The following is a 19,021-nucleotide window of genomic DNA, read 5'->3' on the forward strand; positions in this document are numbered from 1 at the left end:
TTTTTTTTTTTTTAGGGCCGCACCCATGGCATATGGAGGTTCCCAGGCTAGGGGTCCAATCAGAGCCACAGCTGCTGGCCTACTCCACAGCCACAGCAATGTGGGATCCGAGCCACATCTGTGACCTACACCACAGCTCACGACAACACCAGATCCATAACCCACTGAGCGAGGCCAGGGATCGAACCTGCAACCTCATGGGTCCTAGTCAGATTTGCTAACCACTGAGCCACTACGGGAACTCCATTATCAAAATATTTATATTGGCTATTTTATATGAGAATTAAACAAGATTCTCCATTCATTTACTCATTCTGTAAATACTAATTAAATGCTCTTTTGGTGTTCTGAGACTAAATTCCAACCTCCAGCAAGCAATGATCCAGATACCAGCTGGGTGTCGTACATTTCAACTCATTTCTGACAATCTCTACCTAGAAATAGCATCAGGTTCCACAGATTAAGGGTTCAGTCCTACAAAACTATAGGACCCCTCAACTTCAGATATCAGTCCGAAGGTCAGGTTATCACTTGCTTCTCATTAACTGGCTACAGATTGCTAAGTTTCCAACAATCCCCTCCAACTCAGGGTGCCAATCCCAAATCCAGGTTGTTACCTGTACTTTTGACCACCTGGCTAGAAATCAGAGCTTCCCACAACATCCTCCTCAGGTTCAATTAATTTGCTAGAGCAGCTCACAGAACTCAGGGAAACATTTTACTTACTAGATTACTGATCTATTATAAAAGGATACAATTCAGGAACAGTCAGATGGAAGGGATGTGGAGGGCAAGGTATGTGGGAAGGGGCACGGACGGTCAATGCCTGCTCCAGTGCACTACTCTCCCCAAATCTACACATGTTCACCAAGTGGAAGCTCTCCATACCCTGTCCTTCGGGGTTTCGTGCAGGCTTCATTACAGAGTCATGATGGCTTCATCACTAGCCATTAGCGGCTGATTCAACCTCCAAGCCCTCTTCCCTCCCTGGAGGTCAGGAGGCAGAGAAGTTCCAACCTTCTAATCACAGGGTTGGTTCTCCTGGCAATCAGCCCCCCATCCTTAGGCACTTCTAAAAGTCACCTCATTTACATAACAAAAAGCACTTTTAACACTCTGGAGACTTAGGAAATTCCAAGGATTTGGGGGAGCTGTGAGCCAAGGACTTTGGACAAAGACTAAGTATATGCAAAAAATAGAGTTTGTCATCTGAATGACCAAATATATATTTCTTACAGATCATAATATCACAAATGTCCACTATCAGCTAGGGACATTGTCAAACACTGATGACAGCTATGAACAGAACCGACAAAAATCCCTAAAACTCTACCTTCATGTAACTTACATTGTCTATTTCTACCCAATACAATATAATAAGTTAAATATAATGGCCTGCTGGATGTTGATGACAATTCTGGAGAAAATGAAGCAGAAGAAAAATGGACTGCAGTTTTAAGTATGGGTGTCAAGGAAGTGCTGTTGAGAGAATGATATTTGAGCAAAGATCTGAAGGAGGAGAGACAATGTTCATAATAGCACCTGCACAATGCCTGCCATGGAGTAGGTACCATGATTTTTATATATTACCATCACTGCAATTGTTATAGTCATTATTTACATTCTTCCTAATTTCCCAGAAAAATAGCTACTATAGAATGGGCAGAAACAACTCCAAACACTGATATTAATACTCATAGTAATAATGATAATAAGAGCTACATCAACTAACACTGGTTGAAAACATTACTATTCACAAGGTCTGAGTTACAGAACCTGACTCCAGGAGAATAACTTTTCCAACTCCTGGTTATAGGTGAGATTCTCCTAAAATGCTGATTGTTAGATTTAAAAATTATAGTAATCTCAAGTAATCAAACTATATACTGTAGATAACTAATTGTATATTTCTCTCAATTTCTGTTCATTCCTTTTCTAGATGTTTCCAGAACTAAAATAAAAAGATAATGTGAAGTGTTACAAAGCTAGCTCAGAAAATTCTAGGTTAAATTGGAAATCATTTTCTGTGACTTTGGGAATGTCACTCTGGACTTTTATTTTACACTTTACCACTTATATAGAAAATAAAGTAACTAGATGGTTACCTAGGATCCCTTCTTACATTTTTTTCTAGGACTACTATTCATTACTTACTCAATGGAGACAATGACAGCATTCAGTTCCTCAGCCAATGTTGTACACAGTTCATCATAATTCTTGGTTTCTAAAAAAGAAAAAGGAACAATCACTCACCATGAAGCAGTTTTTAATACTATCCATTCTTTTTTTTTTTTTTTTTGCTTTTTTAGGGCTCCACCCTCAGTACATTTAAGTTCTCAGGCTAGGGGTGGAAGAGGAGCTACAGCTGCCGGCCTATGCCACAGGCAGAGCAAGGCCAGATCTGAGCCATGTCTATGACCTACGCCACAGCTCACAGCAATGATGGATCCTTAACTCCCTGAGCAAGGCCAAGGATTAAACCCGCTTTCTCATGGATTCTAGTCAGATTCATTTCCACTGCACCACAATGGGAATTCCCAAAACTATCTATTCTTAAATTCTGCTAATTATGGATGGTTTTTAGACTTGGACTCAAGTTATTAATAATAAAAATAATAAAAGTAAATATGAACATACATCTCACCAACACAGTCATACATACAAATGTAAAAAATGTCTGGTTTCAGATAAAAGGCAATAACTATAAAATAATAGGAAATCTATACTGTCTTACCTTCGAATATGATTTTAACTAAATATTTATTTAATAATGGAATATATCATGCATCAAATTCTGATTTTGTAGTTCTTCTAATGCATGCTTTTCCAAAAATCATATCCAATAAGCAGTTTCCTTCTTAGAACCAAATTTTTTTCTCTTTTAACTCCTTCATTTGCTGCAATTTGGAAAAGTCGCCAATTTGAAGAACATGGTATTCTATTTAAAACAATATTTAACAAACTGGAATTTTAGGAAGTCTTAGCATTTCTTAGAAAAAAAGTCCAAAGTGACAGAAGCAATTTTAATGTGTAAAAATTTAATCCCTTGGCAATTCTTTCTATAAATTAAGACTATGTCAACAGAAAGCCACAAGTTACCTTGTTTATAGGCTTCCCAAGGCAGTCTTAGAAGCCGAAGTTCAATAACTACATAAATACCCGCATACCTCCTCCAGCCTGAGCTCATCCTCTGGCAGGAGTGATCAGTCAAAATTATGTGTGAAGGAGTTCCCGTCATGGCTCAGCAGAAAGGAATCTGAGTAGCATCCATTAGGATGCAGGTTCAATCTCTGGCCTCACTCAGTGGGTTAAGGATCTGGCATTGCCGTGAGCTGTGGTGCAGGTCTCAGACGAAGCCTGGATCCCACATTGCTGTGGCTGTGGTGTAGACCAGTGGTTACAGCTCTGATTCGACCCCCAGCCTGGGACTCTCTATATGCCTCGGTGCAGCCCTAAAAAAAAAAAATTTTGTGTGAAAGGCCAGGTTGACTCATAATCCATACCTTTCTGGTACTTACACTGCCTGGCCTCTGATGTAGCATTGGCAAATGTCCAATGCTACCGATGCAACCTTTTCTAAGGCAGAGACTCTGTCATTCTCATTTTTGTACCCCCATCACCTAACACACATTGGGGTGACCAAAGGTCCAGGTTTGCACACAACTGTTTGAGATTTTGTACTGTATGTCCTGCATCCTGGGAAACCTCTCAGTCCTCAGCAAACAGATGTTCAGTAAACATCTGTTGGAAATGTGAACAAATTAATGAATTGAATAAAAGAATAAAGGCTGAATATGGAGTTAAATGAAATGAGATTACTAGAAAAAGTTATACTTTTTAGCCTTTGCTACATTAAAAAAAATTATTAAAAAAAAAAAAGGCAAGATTGAACAAGTTGCCATTGCCTTTAAAATTAGGGGATGCCAAAAACTCTGGGCTGCAGATGAGAGAGTAGCTCCATAATAATTATGAGCAGAGAGAAGGTCCTTATATCCTCTTTAGTATACTTTTCACTGGGCTGCTCGACTTGGCTACCTGCCATTTTTAATGTGTTCTGCTCATGAAAGTTATCCAATTCTAAAGAGGATATTCTTGAACTCTGCAAGATCATTTCCTTTTAACTGTGGCATACATTTTATATTTTCATCTTTGGTTTCATAAGCAGAATGAAGTATTGATGAGTTAACCTGTATAGAAATACCTATTTTATATCATAGCAAGATGTCTTCAAAAACACAAGTTGGCACAAGGCTACAGATAATTGCCTAAAAAAAAAAAAAAAAAATTTATGTGTGAAAGGCCAGGTCTACTTATAATCCATACCTTTCCGGGTACTTACACTGCCTGGCCTCTGATGTAATATCTCGCATGGCAAGTGTCCAATGCTACCAATGCGATCTTTTCCAAGGCAGAGACTCTGTCCCAGTAAAATTTCACTTAGTTTTGGTGCAGAAAGCAACTTCGGTACTTCAAATAAGTTAGTCTGTGATTTACATTACAGAAAATATTTTCAAAACAGTCTGCTTGAATTAAGAAACAAATAGGAAAAATCTTTTAGGTAGGGTAGCTATATAATTAATCATCCAAGCCAGGACCCTTTCAGGAATGGAAAGGGGAGGCCCTAGGAACAATGCTGCTGGGACAGCGGGGCTAACTCGGACTGCCCAGGAGAACCAAGTCAAATGACCTCTTCTCCTTACCCATAAGAAAGTCAATTCAGTCACATATTCCTGCGCTGGCCAGCCACAACCCCAAACAACCCGAAGGTGACCAGGACATACTTGCACTTGCCAAGGCCCAGCCTCCTCCGTGGATATAAACAACACTGCGTTTCAGTGGCTCTTCTGGCTTTGGAGAGCCTTCAAACACTCTGACTTCCACACCATCAAAGTCAGTGTCGGTCACCTTCACCTGAGCAGATGACCATGCACTCTTCTTGCCCAAAGAATCAATGATGAAGTTCAGCACGAGTAGATGGTGGCTGAGGCCCAGGTAGTGTATCAGGTTACTCTGCAGGAATGGGGGATATAATAAGGGAGAGCATGTGTCAGCTTTATTATCACAGAGCCACACTCACCAACCCTCCTTCAGTATTTGAATTTTTACAAGTAACTGCTGCTGCCCTTGAAGACTCATTGGCCATTTTTTTTTTTGTCTTTTTGCCTTTTCTAGGGCCGCTCCCACAGTATATGGAGGTTCCCAGGCAAGGGGTCTAATCAGAGCTGTAGCCACCAGCCTATGCCAGAGCCACAGTAACAGGGGATCTGAGCCACGTCTGTAAGCTACACCACAGCTCACGGCAACACTGGATCTTTAACCCACTGAGCAAGGCCAGGGATCAAACCCAAGTCCTCATGGATCCTAGTTGGGTTCGTTAACCACTAAGCCACAAAGGGAACTCCTGTCCACTTTTAATAAAATAACAAACTATATCTACCTTTCATTTTCAGAACTTCCAGAGTATTTTCATACCTGAGATCTGCATTGATCTCCAGATAAGTCCTGAGGGGAAAATGTGTCATCAGTCTCCTTTTATCAAGAAGGCTTAGAGATTAGCTGAACTTGCCCATTTAGCCAGATAAATGGGAGTTCTGTGACTCAAAGCTAGGAACCATAAATTCCAGGATTCAGTCCCTCCCTCCATGACCCCCATCTGCCCTAAACCAGCACATCATAGTTCCAATAACAGATGAGAAGTGGAAGAATACCTTATTTAAATACGAATAAAAGAGAGGAAGGTTTTATATTTATTTACTGTAAGTATTTTTAAAGTGTTTTTAAGCTTATGTATTTAAGTGCGTCTGGTTGTTTTGAGCAGAAGAAAGGAATGAGTGCGTGAGACAGAGCAGAGTCAGCTGTGGTCTTGGCATTTAGAAGCAGACCGGCTCAGACATGATGAGGAGCTTTGTAGAAATGCACAAAAAACATGCTGTCTATTGTCTCTTCCCCTTTGAACCCTGAGGGCATCGAGCTCTGCATTAAGTGTTCACAGGAAAACATTTGGTAAGAGAAGGAGCACAGAGAGGATACCCTGGTCATCCACCCACCAACGACCCTGTGGAGTGTATTCCCTCTTTCCACTTCTACAAGCTCTTCCTATTGAGTACATTTATAACACTGACCTTCCCACAATATCTAATGGCCAGGGTTCAAAGTCAGAGAATTGGACGCCATCTGGGAACCAGTGGCTAGTCAAGCTAGAGAGGCCCAGAAGTGTCAGAGTGATTAGAAACCTTCCTGGCACAGATGCATGAACTCAGATATTGTATCTCCTACAGGCTCTCAAACCTTGAAAGGGAACACCTAGCAGTGCCCTTCTGTAGAGTATGAAACAGGACACTGATGATTAGGGAAATAAATTTAATGCAATCAAAAGAGCAAGAAAACAATGTTATTAGTGGAAATGAAAATTGTATGAAGTCTGCAACACACCATAATACAGCTTCCCAGCACATGTTTGGGGCACACTGGTATGCCTTGAAGAGGATACAGATGTGCTGTGACACTGATCCCCTCAGCCCCTGAGCAGTCAAGTTCCTGAGCTGTTTACCCCAGAGTCCCATATAAAATATTATTATTGTACACATATGCCCTGCTGTGAAAAGAGTGAAAAGACTACATTATAAAACCATTAGCCAGTGTTCATGAAAAACAAGAGGCAATTTTATCTAACCATGAACAGCTATCCTAGTAATGAATAAATTAATATTCATTTGCTAGCAATACAAACAACAGCAAAGTAAATGAATATTAATAAAATAATTCAATTTCTATACATATCAATTGACCAACCAATTAAAAAAGCTACAACAACTGTTAAAATTTCTTGATACAAAACAAACAAATGTGTGTGTGTATGTGTGTACTATTGGTTGTCACATCCTTCCCCTGAAATAACAACTATAGAAAGGCTTGGCTACTGATTTTATTGCTGGACAGTAGGGATGAGAAAGGAGTAGTGAGAAGAGCTAAGGGAAACAGTAGATATTAGGGAAAAAAGTTAGATACTATTCGCAGTTTTATCATGCCACATGATGTCATATAGACATGTGAATGTCATCTCATCCGGATGAGCCTATTTTCAGATTTTGAAACAAATTCAAATTGTTCTCAAGGGTCCAACAGGAACAGAAGAGAGCACTAATGGACGTGAGGGCTCTTATAAATAAGAACAAAGGATACCTCAGGGCAACTTGTAGGAATCAAATACCAAGGACAGATGAAACATGGATGTGGGCTAAGGATAAGGACTTGGATGGCCTCCCCCACTTATTATGGTCAACACTGTAGGAGACTCTCCAAAACCTAAAAGCAAACAGTGATGGGGGATACCTAAATTCACAGAAATTAAGTTCTACCTAAAAAAGGAAGTTTCAAAACATAGATCAAGCTATATTTCTTGCACCCTTGGGTTTATAAAATGAGATTCAAATCCACCTAAGAAATATTCTTAAGTTAACAAAGTTTCCTGAAACCTCTTTGAAGCAACTGGAAAACTCCAATAGTGCAATGAAGCAAGCCAAGTGTTAAGAGCTTCACAGGTTATGAACTGACCCAGTCATGGCTAGTTGCAGTACTCTACAGCAGTGCTAGAGTAAACTAGCACTTGTAACACTTGCCCTCATAACCATTCCAGCATCTAGAAGGAAATTCTGCCTGAGGAGATGGAAGGGAGAAAGGGTGCGTACTCGTTATACCTCAGAAGAACCAGATACAGCAGAATAGGGGGGCCTTTGGTTCACTACACTATTCTGATGATCAAAGGTCAGAGGACAAGCAACAATCAAAGAAAGTCAAGCAGAAACAACAGTCTGCTTATTAATATATGATGGTTGTTATGTTTATAAATGTGGTTGTTCTCTATTAATTTATGCAGTGTACAAATTAGAAAACATATTCTATGAGCTGGGAAACATAAGAGAAAAGAAAAAGACAAACTTCTGGAGCTTAGGAAAACAGAAGAGAACCAAGACTTGTAAATGAATAGCTTATGTTAGTTAAGTGTTACAAGCTTAGTAAGAGAAGCCTAGATAAAGGGTTGCACAAGCTCTGAGAAGGAAGGAGTTACTTCTGTCTGTTCTTTCTGGGGTGAAATCCAATAAGGCATCTATTCTGAACTGTGCCTTAATGGAGGATCAAGTGTGAGTAGCAAGGAAAATGATGGGAAACCAAAATGTAAAAGTGTTGGACAAGTGTTAAAATTCAAATGTTTATCAGAAGATAAAGTAAATAAAAGGAAGAAGAGACAGGGAGAACATGGCAATAAAAGGCTCAATTTAAGAGCCACATAGGGAGTTCCCTGGTGGCTCAGTGGGTTAAGGATCTGGCATTGTCACTGCTATGGCTCGGATCACTGCTGTGGCACAAGTTTGATTCTTGGCCCTGGAACTTACACATGCCATGGACATGGCCAAAAAAACAAAGCAAAGTTAAGAGCATAGACTCCAGACTGAGTGCCTGGATCAAAAGCCCAGCTTCTCTACCTACCAGAAGTGGGAACCTAGGCAAGCTACTCAACTTCACTGTGCCTCAATTTCTCATCTATAAAACAGAAATAATAATATTAACTCATTCAAAAACTGCTGTGAAGCTTTAAAAAGTAAAACATTTAAAATAGTGCCTGACATATATGAAGCTTTATACAAGTTGCTTATTATTATTACTAAGATCCGGAGTATCATTGCATAAAGAAATGTGAGCCCAGGAAATGAGTCTTGGAACAGATAGCCTGATTTCCCAGGGAAGTTCAGACTATCATTTGTTTTTTTCCCATTATGTACATTTATTATTAGGACCACATTGATTACCATGTTCTGAAATCATTACAGGTTAGAAAGATGTAAAAAATTATCTCTAAAAGTTCATTTGTACGCTTATGTCAAAATGGGAGAGAGAGATTCAGGAAAGCCATTGTACACTGATACTCCATAAATATCACTAACTTAGCACGTGGTCCAACATGAACCAACTACATTAAATATTTAGGAGCATCTATTACAACTGACTATCTGATTCATTTCTTATATTCAAAGGTTTGTATTCTACATCAATGCTCCCCTTACCTTTCCAGTGATGGTCATTTCATCCTGTCAAACAGCTTTTTAATTCTGCTCTCCCAATTCTCCTCTTCTCCTGCTTGTTTCTTTTTATTTTATTTTATTTTTAGGGCCGTACCCATGGCATATGGAAGTTCCCAGGCTAGGTGTAGAATTGGCCCCTGCCAGCCCATGCCACAGCCACAGAAATGCCAGATCTGAGCTGCATCTATGACCTACACCACAGCTCACAGCAACACCAGATCCTTAGCCCACTGAGAAAGGCCAGGGATTGAACCACATCCTCATGGATACTAGCAGGGATCGTTACTACTAAGCCACAAAGGGAACTCCTACTCCTGCTTATTTTAGGAAAACTATTTCATAGAACACTTATCTGCATGCAAATTTAAGTTGTGTTTTTAGATGTAAAGTTTGAGTGTACTTTAAAATGCAGATTTAATTTTTTTATTGGCACATAAATTATATGATTTGCACTTAAGACCACTGTATAGATAGATCATCTGTGATTCACTAACACGGAATTTTTGTTCTACAAAAAACCTCAATGTGTGTGGTAAGAAACTACCAAGGGTCAGATAACTGTAATGCAACAAGCATTAAAGAAGCATCTACTATACGTAAAGACTCTGCTACATGTTAAAAGAATACACAGGTGGGTAAAAGATGAACTGAGAACTTTAGTAATTAGGAATTTAAATCTTGACTGATTCCTTCCTTTTCTCCAAATTTCCATCTCTCTTTAAACTTTCACAATTGTCTGAACTTTCTCTAAAATGTTCACTTTTAAGGGAAGTCCTTTGATTTTAACGCATTCATTCAGATTTTTTTTTAAAGTTGCAGATCAAGACTTCCCATTGTGGCACAGCAGAAATGAATCCGATTAGGAACCATGAGGTTGTGGGTTCGATTCCCAGCCTTGCTCAGCAGGTCAAGGATCTGGCGTTGCCATGAGCTGTGGTGTAGGTCACAGTCACAGCTCAAATCTGGCATTGCTGTGGCTCTGGCATAGGCTGGTGGCTACAGCTCCAATTAGACCCCTAGCCTGGGAACCTCCATATGCCGTGGGTGCAGCCCTAAAAAGACAAAAAGTTGCAGACTAAAGAGAACTTGCCATCAAGCCAAATCTGGACTAAGGGCCATCAGCTGCAAATTCTGATGTAGCAGATGATCCAGGCTGACTGAAGGTGCAGCTAGAAAGATGGTGGCAGATGAAACATTCTCAGTTGTTAACAGTAAAATAACAAAGATTTCGGTCACTTTTTTTAAACCAGACTATACTTTGGGAAGAATCATGCAGCTGAGGTGTACACAAAGGGAAACAGGTGAAAAACGTTGACAACTGTCACAAGAGAAAAAATGAAGGTTTGTCCTAGGAAAATATAGGAGAAGGAACATATTCAAGAGTGATCACAAGAGTTCCCGTCGTGGCGCAGTGGTTAGTGAATCCGATGGGAACCATGGGGTTGCGGGTTCGATCCCTGGCCTTGCTCAGTGGGTTAGGTATCCGGCATTGCCATGGGCTGTGGTGTGGGTCGCAGACACGGCTCGGATCCCGTGTTGCTGTGGCTCTGGCGTAGGCCGGTGGCTACATCTCTGATTCGAACCCTAGCCTGGGAACCTCCATATACCGTGGGAGTGGCCCTAGAAATGGCAAAAAGACAAAAAGAAAAAAAAAAAAGAGTGATCACTGAGGCAGAGTTGATTGGCCTTGTTAGCTGTCCACAGAGTAGGATATGAGATCAGGTAGATAAGCTGGTAGAACACAGAAAAGGATTCAAAGATATTGGAAGATCTTCAGTTCACTCTGTATGAGAAACAGAGAACACAGGCAGAACAACAGTCCAGGAAGGTAAGTTCCATTATAGAGTTATGCCACTTAAAGGCAATGAAACATCTAGATAGTCAGGTCCAAAAAGCAGATAGTAAAGGCAGGGTCAGAGATTCAAAGAGGTCAGGTCTGGAGGAAGAGCTCAGAGGTAACCGTTAACAACTCAAACAGTAGTAAGACTGAGGAGATCTAGCAAAGAGACAAAACACAGTGACAAAGACAAATAAAGCATGGATGACAATATTCTTTGACAGGCTGATGAGAAGAATATAGAGGGAGAAATTGAGAGAGTGGCAAGAGGAAAACAAAGAGTGAATCATAGTGCAAAAGTCAAATTTGAGAGAATTTTTTAAAACCTGCTAATTTGGCAATTTGAGGAATCTAAGGACTTAAAAAATGGTCATAAACAGTAAACAGGAAAGTCATTGCTACTAGATGGGAGAAGTTTGAGGCACACTATGGAGGCATAATCCAATCATTTACAATCTCCTCATCATCACTGACTTTATTATGTACAAAAAAGCCAGCTCTGCACTCTGACCACTGCTCCCTTAAGAGATGTAATGGCTGTGTCAACCCTTTGGCTATGTCAAGATCACCTCATGCCTTCCATTCCAAGCTGCAGAGAATTCTCATGTTCATGGTTGCTCCGGTAAAGTGCAAAAAGTGTCAGTCCAGGCTAAGTGATCCTCAAGAATTACAGCATCATATCAGTCCTCCTCTATCCATGTGCAAAACTGGTCTCATTTTCAAGCTATGTATTCAGGCAAATCTAGAAAACTGGTTAGGAACAGAGACTAGGAAACCTGACTGCCTAGGTTTTAATCTCATTTCTAACACTTACTGGTTGTACATCTTAGTTAATGTTCCTATGTCTTAATTTCCTCATCTATAAAATGGGAATAACAGGACCTAACTCACAGGGTTTTTCCAAAGATTAAATCAGTTAACATGGAGAAAGCACTTAGAACAGTGCCTGAAACATATTAAACACTATATAACTATTTATTATGATGATCAGCAACTCACAATTAACATTGTAAAAGAAAAGTGTTACTTGGTTTTTATTCCACAGGACAAGTTTGACAACATTTATATCTAACTCACTGTTAATTAAGACTAGAGCATTTAGAGAATGTTTAGTTTATTAAAATTTACAAATTAAATGTTTAGTACAACTTGACTTGGTTTTGGCCATCAGTAATTTTTACCTTAACTTGTAATGTATGGTTAACTTGAAAGATCCCAGCATATCTTCTAGTGAATTTGAAATGTTATAAAGTTTTCCAAAAACTCTAAGTGATTTCTTAGTTCTCTTTGTAATAAATATACATCACATAGAACGTAAAGAAGGAGAAACACTGTTGGCATCAGAACTTTAAAGAAACTGCAGATGACCCGGTAAGAAAAATTAGATTTGCAGGCTCATTTCAGAGATGGAAGGATGTGTGTAAAGGGCTGACCAAGAAGTTCTCAGATGGTCATCCTTCAGAGAAAGAGACCTAGATGAAGATTGAGTGGCCAGCCCGGGAGAAAAAAAAAAAAAAGGCATAACTGTCCTATAAATGTGAAAGACGGTAGTTGTGACACAGACGTGTTCTTCTTGCATGGGCTGATTCCAATTCAGCCTCATTCTTGGCGGTAAAACAGAGCTAATCACGTATTTCTTCAAATGTTACACAATTCATTTGGGCAATGCTCCACCTCTGAGAGAATGAGTAAGAGATCGAATGGATTCCTCACCACTGGAGGGAAGCTATCTGGGAAGCTGAAAAGGTAACACAAGGTATCAGTCAGGTCCTAGGACTGCCTCTTACCAACTTTGGGATTTATGCAAAGTTCTGTCATTCTGAGCCTCTGTTTTTCTCCCTGGTGTTAACAAAATCAAATCTCATCTACTTTCATTGGGTTACTGTGAGATTTTAATTAAAATATCTGAAATACAGCAGGCCCTAGTATATCTTATTTTATTCCTTTAACCCAGTGGTCCTCAAAGCTGGCAGAATATTAAAATCCTCTTAAAGCTTTTAAAAAGCCTGAGTCTCCTTCCACACCTATTAAATAATCATCTCTGGGAATATGATCAAAGGCATGGGTATTTTTTTCCAGTTCTCTAGGTGAATTCCTAGGAAAATTCTTTCCATACATGGCAAGACTGAGAATCACTAAGTAAATCACCTAACTCATTCAACCAACATTTATTAAGCACCTGTTTGGTTGACTGTTCTATGCATTGGGGGTATAAGAATGAACAAAAGCATAGATGGAATTAGAGATTATCATACTATGTAAAGTCAGTCAGAGAAAGACAAATACCATATGATATGACTTATATGTGGAATCTAAATTATTACACATGTGAATCTATCTATAGAACAGAAACAGACTCACAGACTTGGAAAACAGATTGTGGTTGCCAAGCAGGGAGGAAGGAGGGAGTGGAATGAACTGGAAGTTTAGGGTTCATGGATACAAACTATTACATTTAAAATGAAGCAATGAGATCCCACTATATAGCACAGGAAACTATATCCAACCTCCTGGGAAAGGCCACAATGGAGGATTATAAAAGAAAATTAATATATATATACACGTTTACATATATATGTATATGACTGAGTCAATGTACTGTACAGCAGCAACTGGCACCACATTGTGAATCAATTATACAATGGGAAAAAATGAAGTTTTAAAAAATGGGGAAAAAAGAATGAACAAAAGGGCCTATTTTCAAGGAACACATAAATGCTGGAACATCCTAGACACAATAGATTGATTGTGATATTATGTAGAAACTTCAAAAATAGAGATGTGTATCTTAAGTACAAAGGTATATATAACCAGTCTGAGAGAGAAGAGACAGAGCCTTGTCCCATCTGGCTGCCTGGAGACATAGCAGCTGATTGAACTGAGTTTGATGAATGATCAGCAGGCTGGATAAGGAGAAAGGGTGTGGAGAAAAGCATACAGATGTTTGTGGTTGTGGGGCATGTGTTCCATACTTCAGTCTTCTGCCCACCACTTTGCCTTACAAGTGTTCAGTGTCATCCTCCTCCAGTAAGGATAAGAAGGCATCAAAGTTCTCTTTCCTATCCCCAGATCGTGAAGATAAAAACATTCCTGTATTTGCTGGAGGTTGGATTTCTAATCCAACCCAACTCTCATAAAAGGATGGGGCTCTGCTGGGAGGCTTTAGGCCATGAAGTAAATTCCACCAGAGAGGGAAAGTCAATTTGCTCAGGGAAAGCAGAAATTGTAAAATTGAATTGAAATAAAAATGAAACCTTGGTGAACACCACCCTTCAAAGGGACAGCAGGCAGGAGAGACGAATCAATCATTAAAAGATCCCTCCCCAACTCCCAAAAGAGAAGAAAATAATTATGAGTATTGCAAGAGAACAAGAGACGGGAGAAGTTCAGGGGGCAGAGAGTTTCAAGAAAGAGCAAGCTGTTAAATGCCAAGAGAGAGGAAAAGTACGTCACTGATGTTGGCAGTGGGGTCATGGGATCTTGGTGAACCCAAGAAGTACAGTTTAGTCAGAGAGGAGGGGCTGGAAGCCAGATTGCAATGGGTTGCCAAGTGCATAGGAGTGAAGAAACAGATACAATGAATCTAAGATAGCATTTTCACTGCAGAGATAAGGAAGGCAGTAGGACAATAGCCTGAGGGAAAGAGTAAAGATCTTTTAATGACATGAATTGAGACTCTGGAGGAAGAAAGAGAGACAGAATCTGGAAAACAGAAGGAAGGGTTAGCCCTGGGGAAAGATGTAAGATCATGTATGCATGTATATAAGGGAGAATGTAGAAATTTTCTTCTAAATAGGATTTAATTTCTGTTGAGTCAGTTCTCCCTTTACCCTAAAGAAGACAGTGACTTCTCAAAGACTGCCCCCCCCCCCTTTTTTTTTTGTCTTTTCGCCATTTCTTGGACCGCTCTTGTGGCATATGGAGGTTCCCAGGCTAGGGGTCTAATCGGAGCTGTAGCTACCGGGTTACACCAGAGCCACAGCAATGAGGGATCCGAGCCACGTCTGCAACCTACACCACAGCTCACGGCAACCTACACCACAGCTCACGGCAACGCCGGATCCTTAACCCACTGAGGAAGGCCAGGGATTGAACCCGCAACCTCATGGTTCCTAGTCAGATTCGTTAACCACTGAGCCACAACGGGAACTCCTAAGGCAACACATTACGTCTGGCTTTTAGTCCCCTATCTCTGATGAAACTGGACTCATTAAGTTCACTCATGATACCATGACCCCATTACCAACACCAATGACCTACTTGGCCTCTCTGCAGGCATTTAACAACCAGTCCTTTCTTGAAGCTCTCTTTCTCCTTAATTTCTCCAGTCTCTTGTTACTCTTGCCATGCAAATAATTCCTTTATTTTCTCTTTTGGTTTTTTGTTGATTGTTTCTTCCTTTCCTGTCCACTGGCCTTTTAAATGACAGTGTTCCCCACAGATTCATTTTTTATTTTATGCAGTTACATAATTCCTGCTTTCCCTGAGCAGGCCAATGTACTACCATGCCATAATACCTGGCAAATAGGAAGTGCTAACCAGCAGTCTAATAAATTAAATGACTCTCTATTCATATGCTGATTACTTCTACATTTCTATCTCTAGTCCATGGGCTTTCTTAAGCCCCAGGTCCACATTTCCAAACATCTCCAGGATGACACCCTATAAACTCTTTAAAATTAACATGTTCTACAATCCCTTCTCTACTCCTGACTCAGCAACTCACTTCATTAAATGCTCATTAAATCTAGATTCCAGGCTAAAAACCTTAATATTGTCTTTAGCTTCTTCCTTCTCTCACCTGATATCCTATCAATCAATTCACATTAATCTACATGCCAACATTTTCTGAATCTAGTTCTATTTCCAGCCTATACCTCAACTCCCACTGCTGCCTTGATTAAATGACCATTATTCCTGTGTTTGCCTAGTAAATTGAATTCTTTCTTCTCTATAACCTGTTTCATATGGCAGTCAGAGTTCTTATCCTAAAAGGCTAGTTATAATTGTTAGCTGCTTAGAAACTTCCACTGACTGGCAGTTTCCCACAGGAAAAAAAAAAAAAAAACTCTGAACATGACATTTCAGTCTGGTCCCACTCTATATTCCAACCCCATTTCTTACCACTGCACCCCTTTTGCTCTCCAGTTCTCTAGAGTCAAGTGTACCCAAGCATAACTTTCATAACGACTTTATTTTCTGTACCTGCTATTCTCTTTGGTGATACCCTTCAGTTTTGTCCTGGAACCATCTCTCGCCATGTCACCATGGCAAAACCAACTGTTAATTGTATAAGTCAGTTGACATCAGGTCAGTAGCTTGAAAGTGGCCATGGTAGGGGGTATTTACAACACAAAAATCAGCAACAGCTTCAAATCAGGGTTTCCTCATCACCATCGCCCAACTCCCAGAGAGCACTCCACTGCCTCTACCTCACCATTCCTCATCCTCTACTTATCCACATCATAGTGTGGTATTTTAGGGTGTGGATTATGAAGTTAGTCAGCCAAGGTTCAATCCTGGCTCTGATATTTGCTACATGGGTGGTTCTGGGCAAGTCAAACTTCTCTTTGCCACAGTTTCTTCTGCTATAAAATTGGGGTGATCACAATGCCTACTTTATAGTGCTTTTTAAAGGATACTTAGGACAGAACTTAGTACATAAATGCTCATATCATTACCTCTTTTTATTTGCTTATGTCAGGTCTTCATAGCCTTTTAGTCTGCCATATAATAAAGTCTTGTCACCTTGGCTTATCTCTGGTAACTCACAAAGTAAATCTTACACTAGCTTGGAGTTAGGTTGAATCACTAGCTGCATGCTCCTAAACTGAGAACTATATAAGGACCTCAGGGTGGCAGAACCTGTTATGTGACATAAACCCCATCTTCAAGGGTTCCCCAGGAGGAAAGATTGTGAAGAATGACTTTTCATTATCCTGCCTTCTTGAGATTCATTAAGCAACAGCAGAAAGGCTTAAGGAAATATGATAAAGAGATAAGAGCACAGACCTTGGACAGAGACCAAGGCCAACTCCTGGCTCTATCATTTATTAGCTACAAGACATGAGCAAGCTTCCCAAGTTGTCTGGGACAAAGTTTCCTAGATGAAGGAGTAAAAAAGAAGGCCCACAAAGAGAAAATCCAACTTATGTATTGTCCCCTCTCTCCAGAGGCCCAGAATTGGTGGAATTCTTGCTCAGGCCTTTGGGAGATACATACCTGGTTGAGGACACTTCTTTTTTTTTTGTTTGTTTTCTTTCTTTCTTTCTTTTTTGTCTTTTCAGGGCCCCACCTGCAGCATATGGAGGTTCCCAGGCAGTGGTCTAAGCGGAGCTACAGCTGCCGGCCTATACCACAGCCACAGCAATGCCAGATCCGAGCAATATCTGTGACCTACATCACAGCTCACAGCAACACATGATCCTTAACCCACTGAGCGAGGCCAGGGATCGAATCCGCAACCTCATGGTTCCTAGTCGGATTCGTTAACCACTGAGCCATGACAGGAACTCCTCTTTTCTTTCTTTCTTTTTTTTTTTTTTTTTTTTGTCTAATTAGGGCTGCACCCACAGCATATGAAGGTTCCCAGGCTAGGGGCCCAATAGGAACTGTAGCCACTGGCCTACATCACAGCCACAGCAACGGCGGATTCTTAACCCACTGAGTGAGGCCAGGGATTGAACCTATGTCCTCATGGATGCTGGTTGGGTTCATTAACTGCTGAGCCATGACAGGAACTTTTAAGAACACTTCTTATGGTTGTCCTTTCTCCCTTACTTCCTTTAGTCTGCATTACTTTGATAAAATAAACCCTTTGTTCCACACTCTGAGAACAGGCATGGACAGAAAGAGTTCTGTGTAGGACACTTTCTCCATATAGCATAGCACTGCAGAAAATAATTAAGCCAACCTATGCAGCATAAGGATACAATAGTAGGGTTCTCTGATGACATTGCTCTATTGCAATTTCATATTTGTTTAGTTCTATATGATTTCATTACAAGCTACAAAGCAAACCTGAGGAGAGCCTCACCTCCACTCACAAATACAGTATTTACTTAGAAGAGAGAAAGGGATGAGCTCACAGAATAATCTGACACCCTAACCCCTTCATCCTATAGCCTTCAGTTTGTTCTCTCATTGCCATTCAACATGAAGGAGCACAAAAAAAGAGAAGCCTCTTTCCATTCCTAAACTTTATGTTTTTTTTATCACACAGGAGACAGTTTCTATATTGCCAATATACTTGCTTTGCTCCAAAAGCCTCCTATATTCAAGTGGGATAATGGCACACACATACAGACATTTGCTCTCTGCCAGTCACTGTCCTTACTATGGAATCTCAGACCAAGTGTGGTCCAGTGACTTGCTCATGGTCACACAGGTAGGAAGTGGTGGGCTAGATCTGAACCCACTTTGGCTTCAGAACCCTCAACCATCATCCTCTCCTGCCACTTACTAGCCAGGTGATTCTCAAACCTACTTCATAAAACTGGAAGACTTTTACATCTGGAATGACCCTGTAGCCTCTTGTATTTCACAAAGGGAAACTGAGGCCCGGAATGGATTCATGACTCTCCCAGGATCAGCAGCTCTAGCTTTGACCACTCTGGGCTGGGGAGGCATCCCCATCTGCCCCTTTCCTCCAGCTCTTCTTCACCAGCACATTTCTCTCTCACGTCTTCTCTGGTACCACCTCTCTCAGTCCCGTTCCTACCTCACTCTCCTTTGCCTTCCATACATACACTCATACAGCTGAAATGAGATTTTTAAAAATTAGAGGTCTCACGCCTCCATTACCTTACACAGCAATATCTAGACTGTGAGCTCCTTGGGACAAGGTCTGAGGCTTGAAGATCAAGGTTTTTTCCCAGTGTTCCATGTACAGCTGGTCTAAATAAATGTCCTTCATGAGGCTAATCAAGATGCAAAAAGCCTCCCTCATTTCCAGGACAAGCAGCATTTATTTTCATCTGAGTGTTCCAAATAGCAGCTGACTAAAGGCAGCACAAAGGAATTACACTCCTAAACTCCCTTCTGCTGTATGGCAGTTCAGAGCTTGCCCACTCACATCCGCTGCCCGACTACACAAGTGTGTTAC

General features: G+C 40.5%; 1 protein-coding gene across 1 annotated transcript in view; it reads right to left on the reverse strand.

Moving 5' to 3' along the window:
- NCEH1 (neutral cholesterol ester hydrolase 1) overlaps window positions 1-19,021 on the reverse strand; it is a 58,659-nt gene that overhangs the window by 12,138 nt on the left and 27,500 nt on the right. Inside the window, exons 2-3 of the mRNA XM_047786614.1 lie at window positions 4,782-5,010; window positions 2,155-2,224 (exon numbers count right to left, since the gene is read on the reverse strand). Of these exons, the coding sequence (XP_047642570.1) occupies window positions 2,155-2,224; window positions 4,782-5,010 (299 nt within the window). The remainder of the gene's footprint in view (window positions 1-2,154; window positions 2,225-4,781; window positions 5,011-19,021) is intronic.

Source organism: Phacochoerus africanus, chromosome 1 (genome assembly GCF_016906955.1).
Source record: "Phacochoerus africanus isolate WHEZ1 chromosome 1, ROS_Pafr_v1, whole genome shotgun sequence".
Taxonomy (NCBI): domain Eukaryota; kingdom Metazoa; phylum Chordata; class Mammalia; order Artiodactyla; family Suidae; genus Phacochoerus; species Phacochoerus africanus.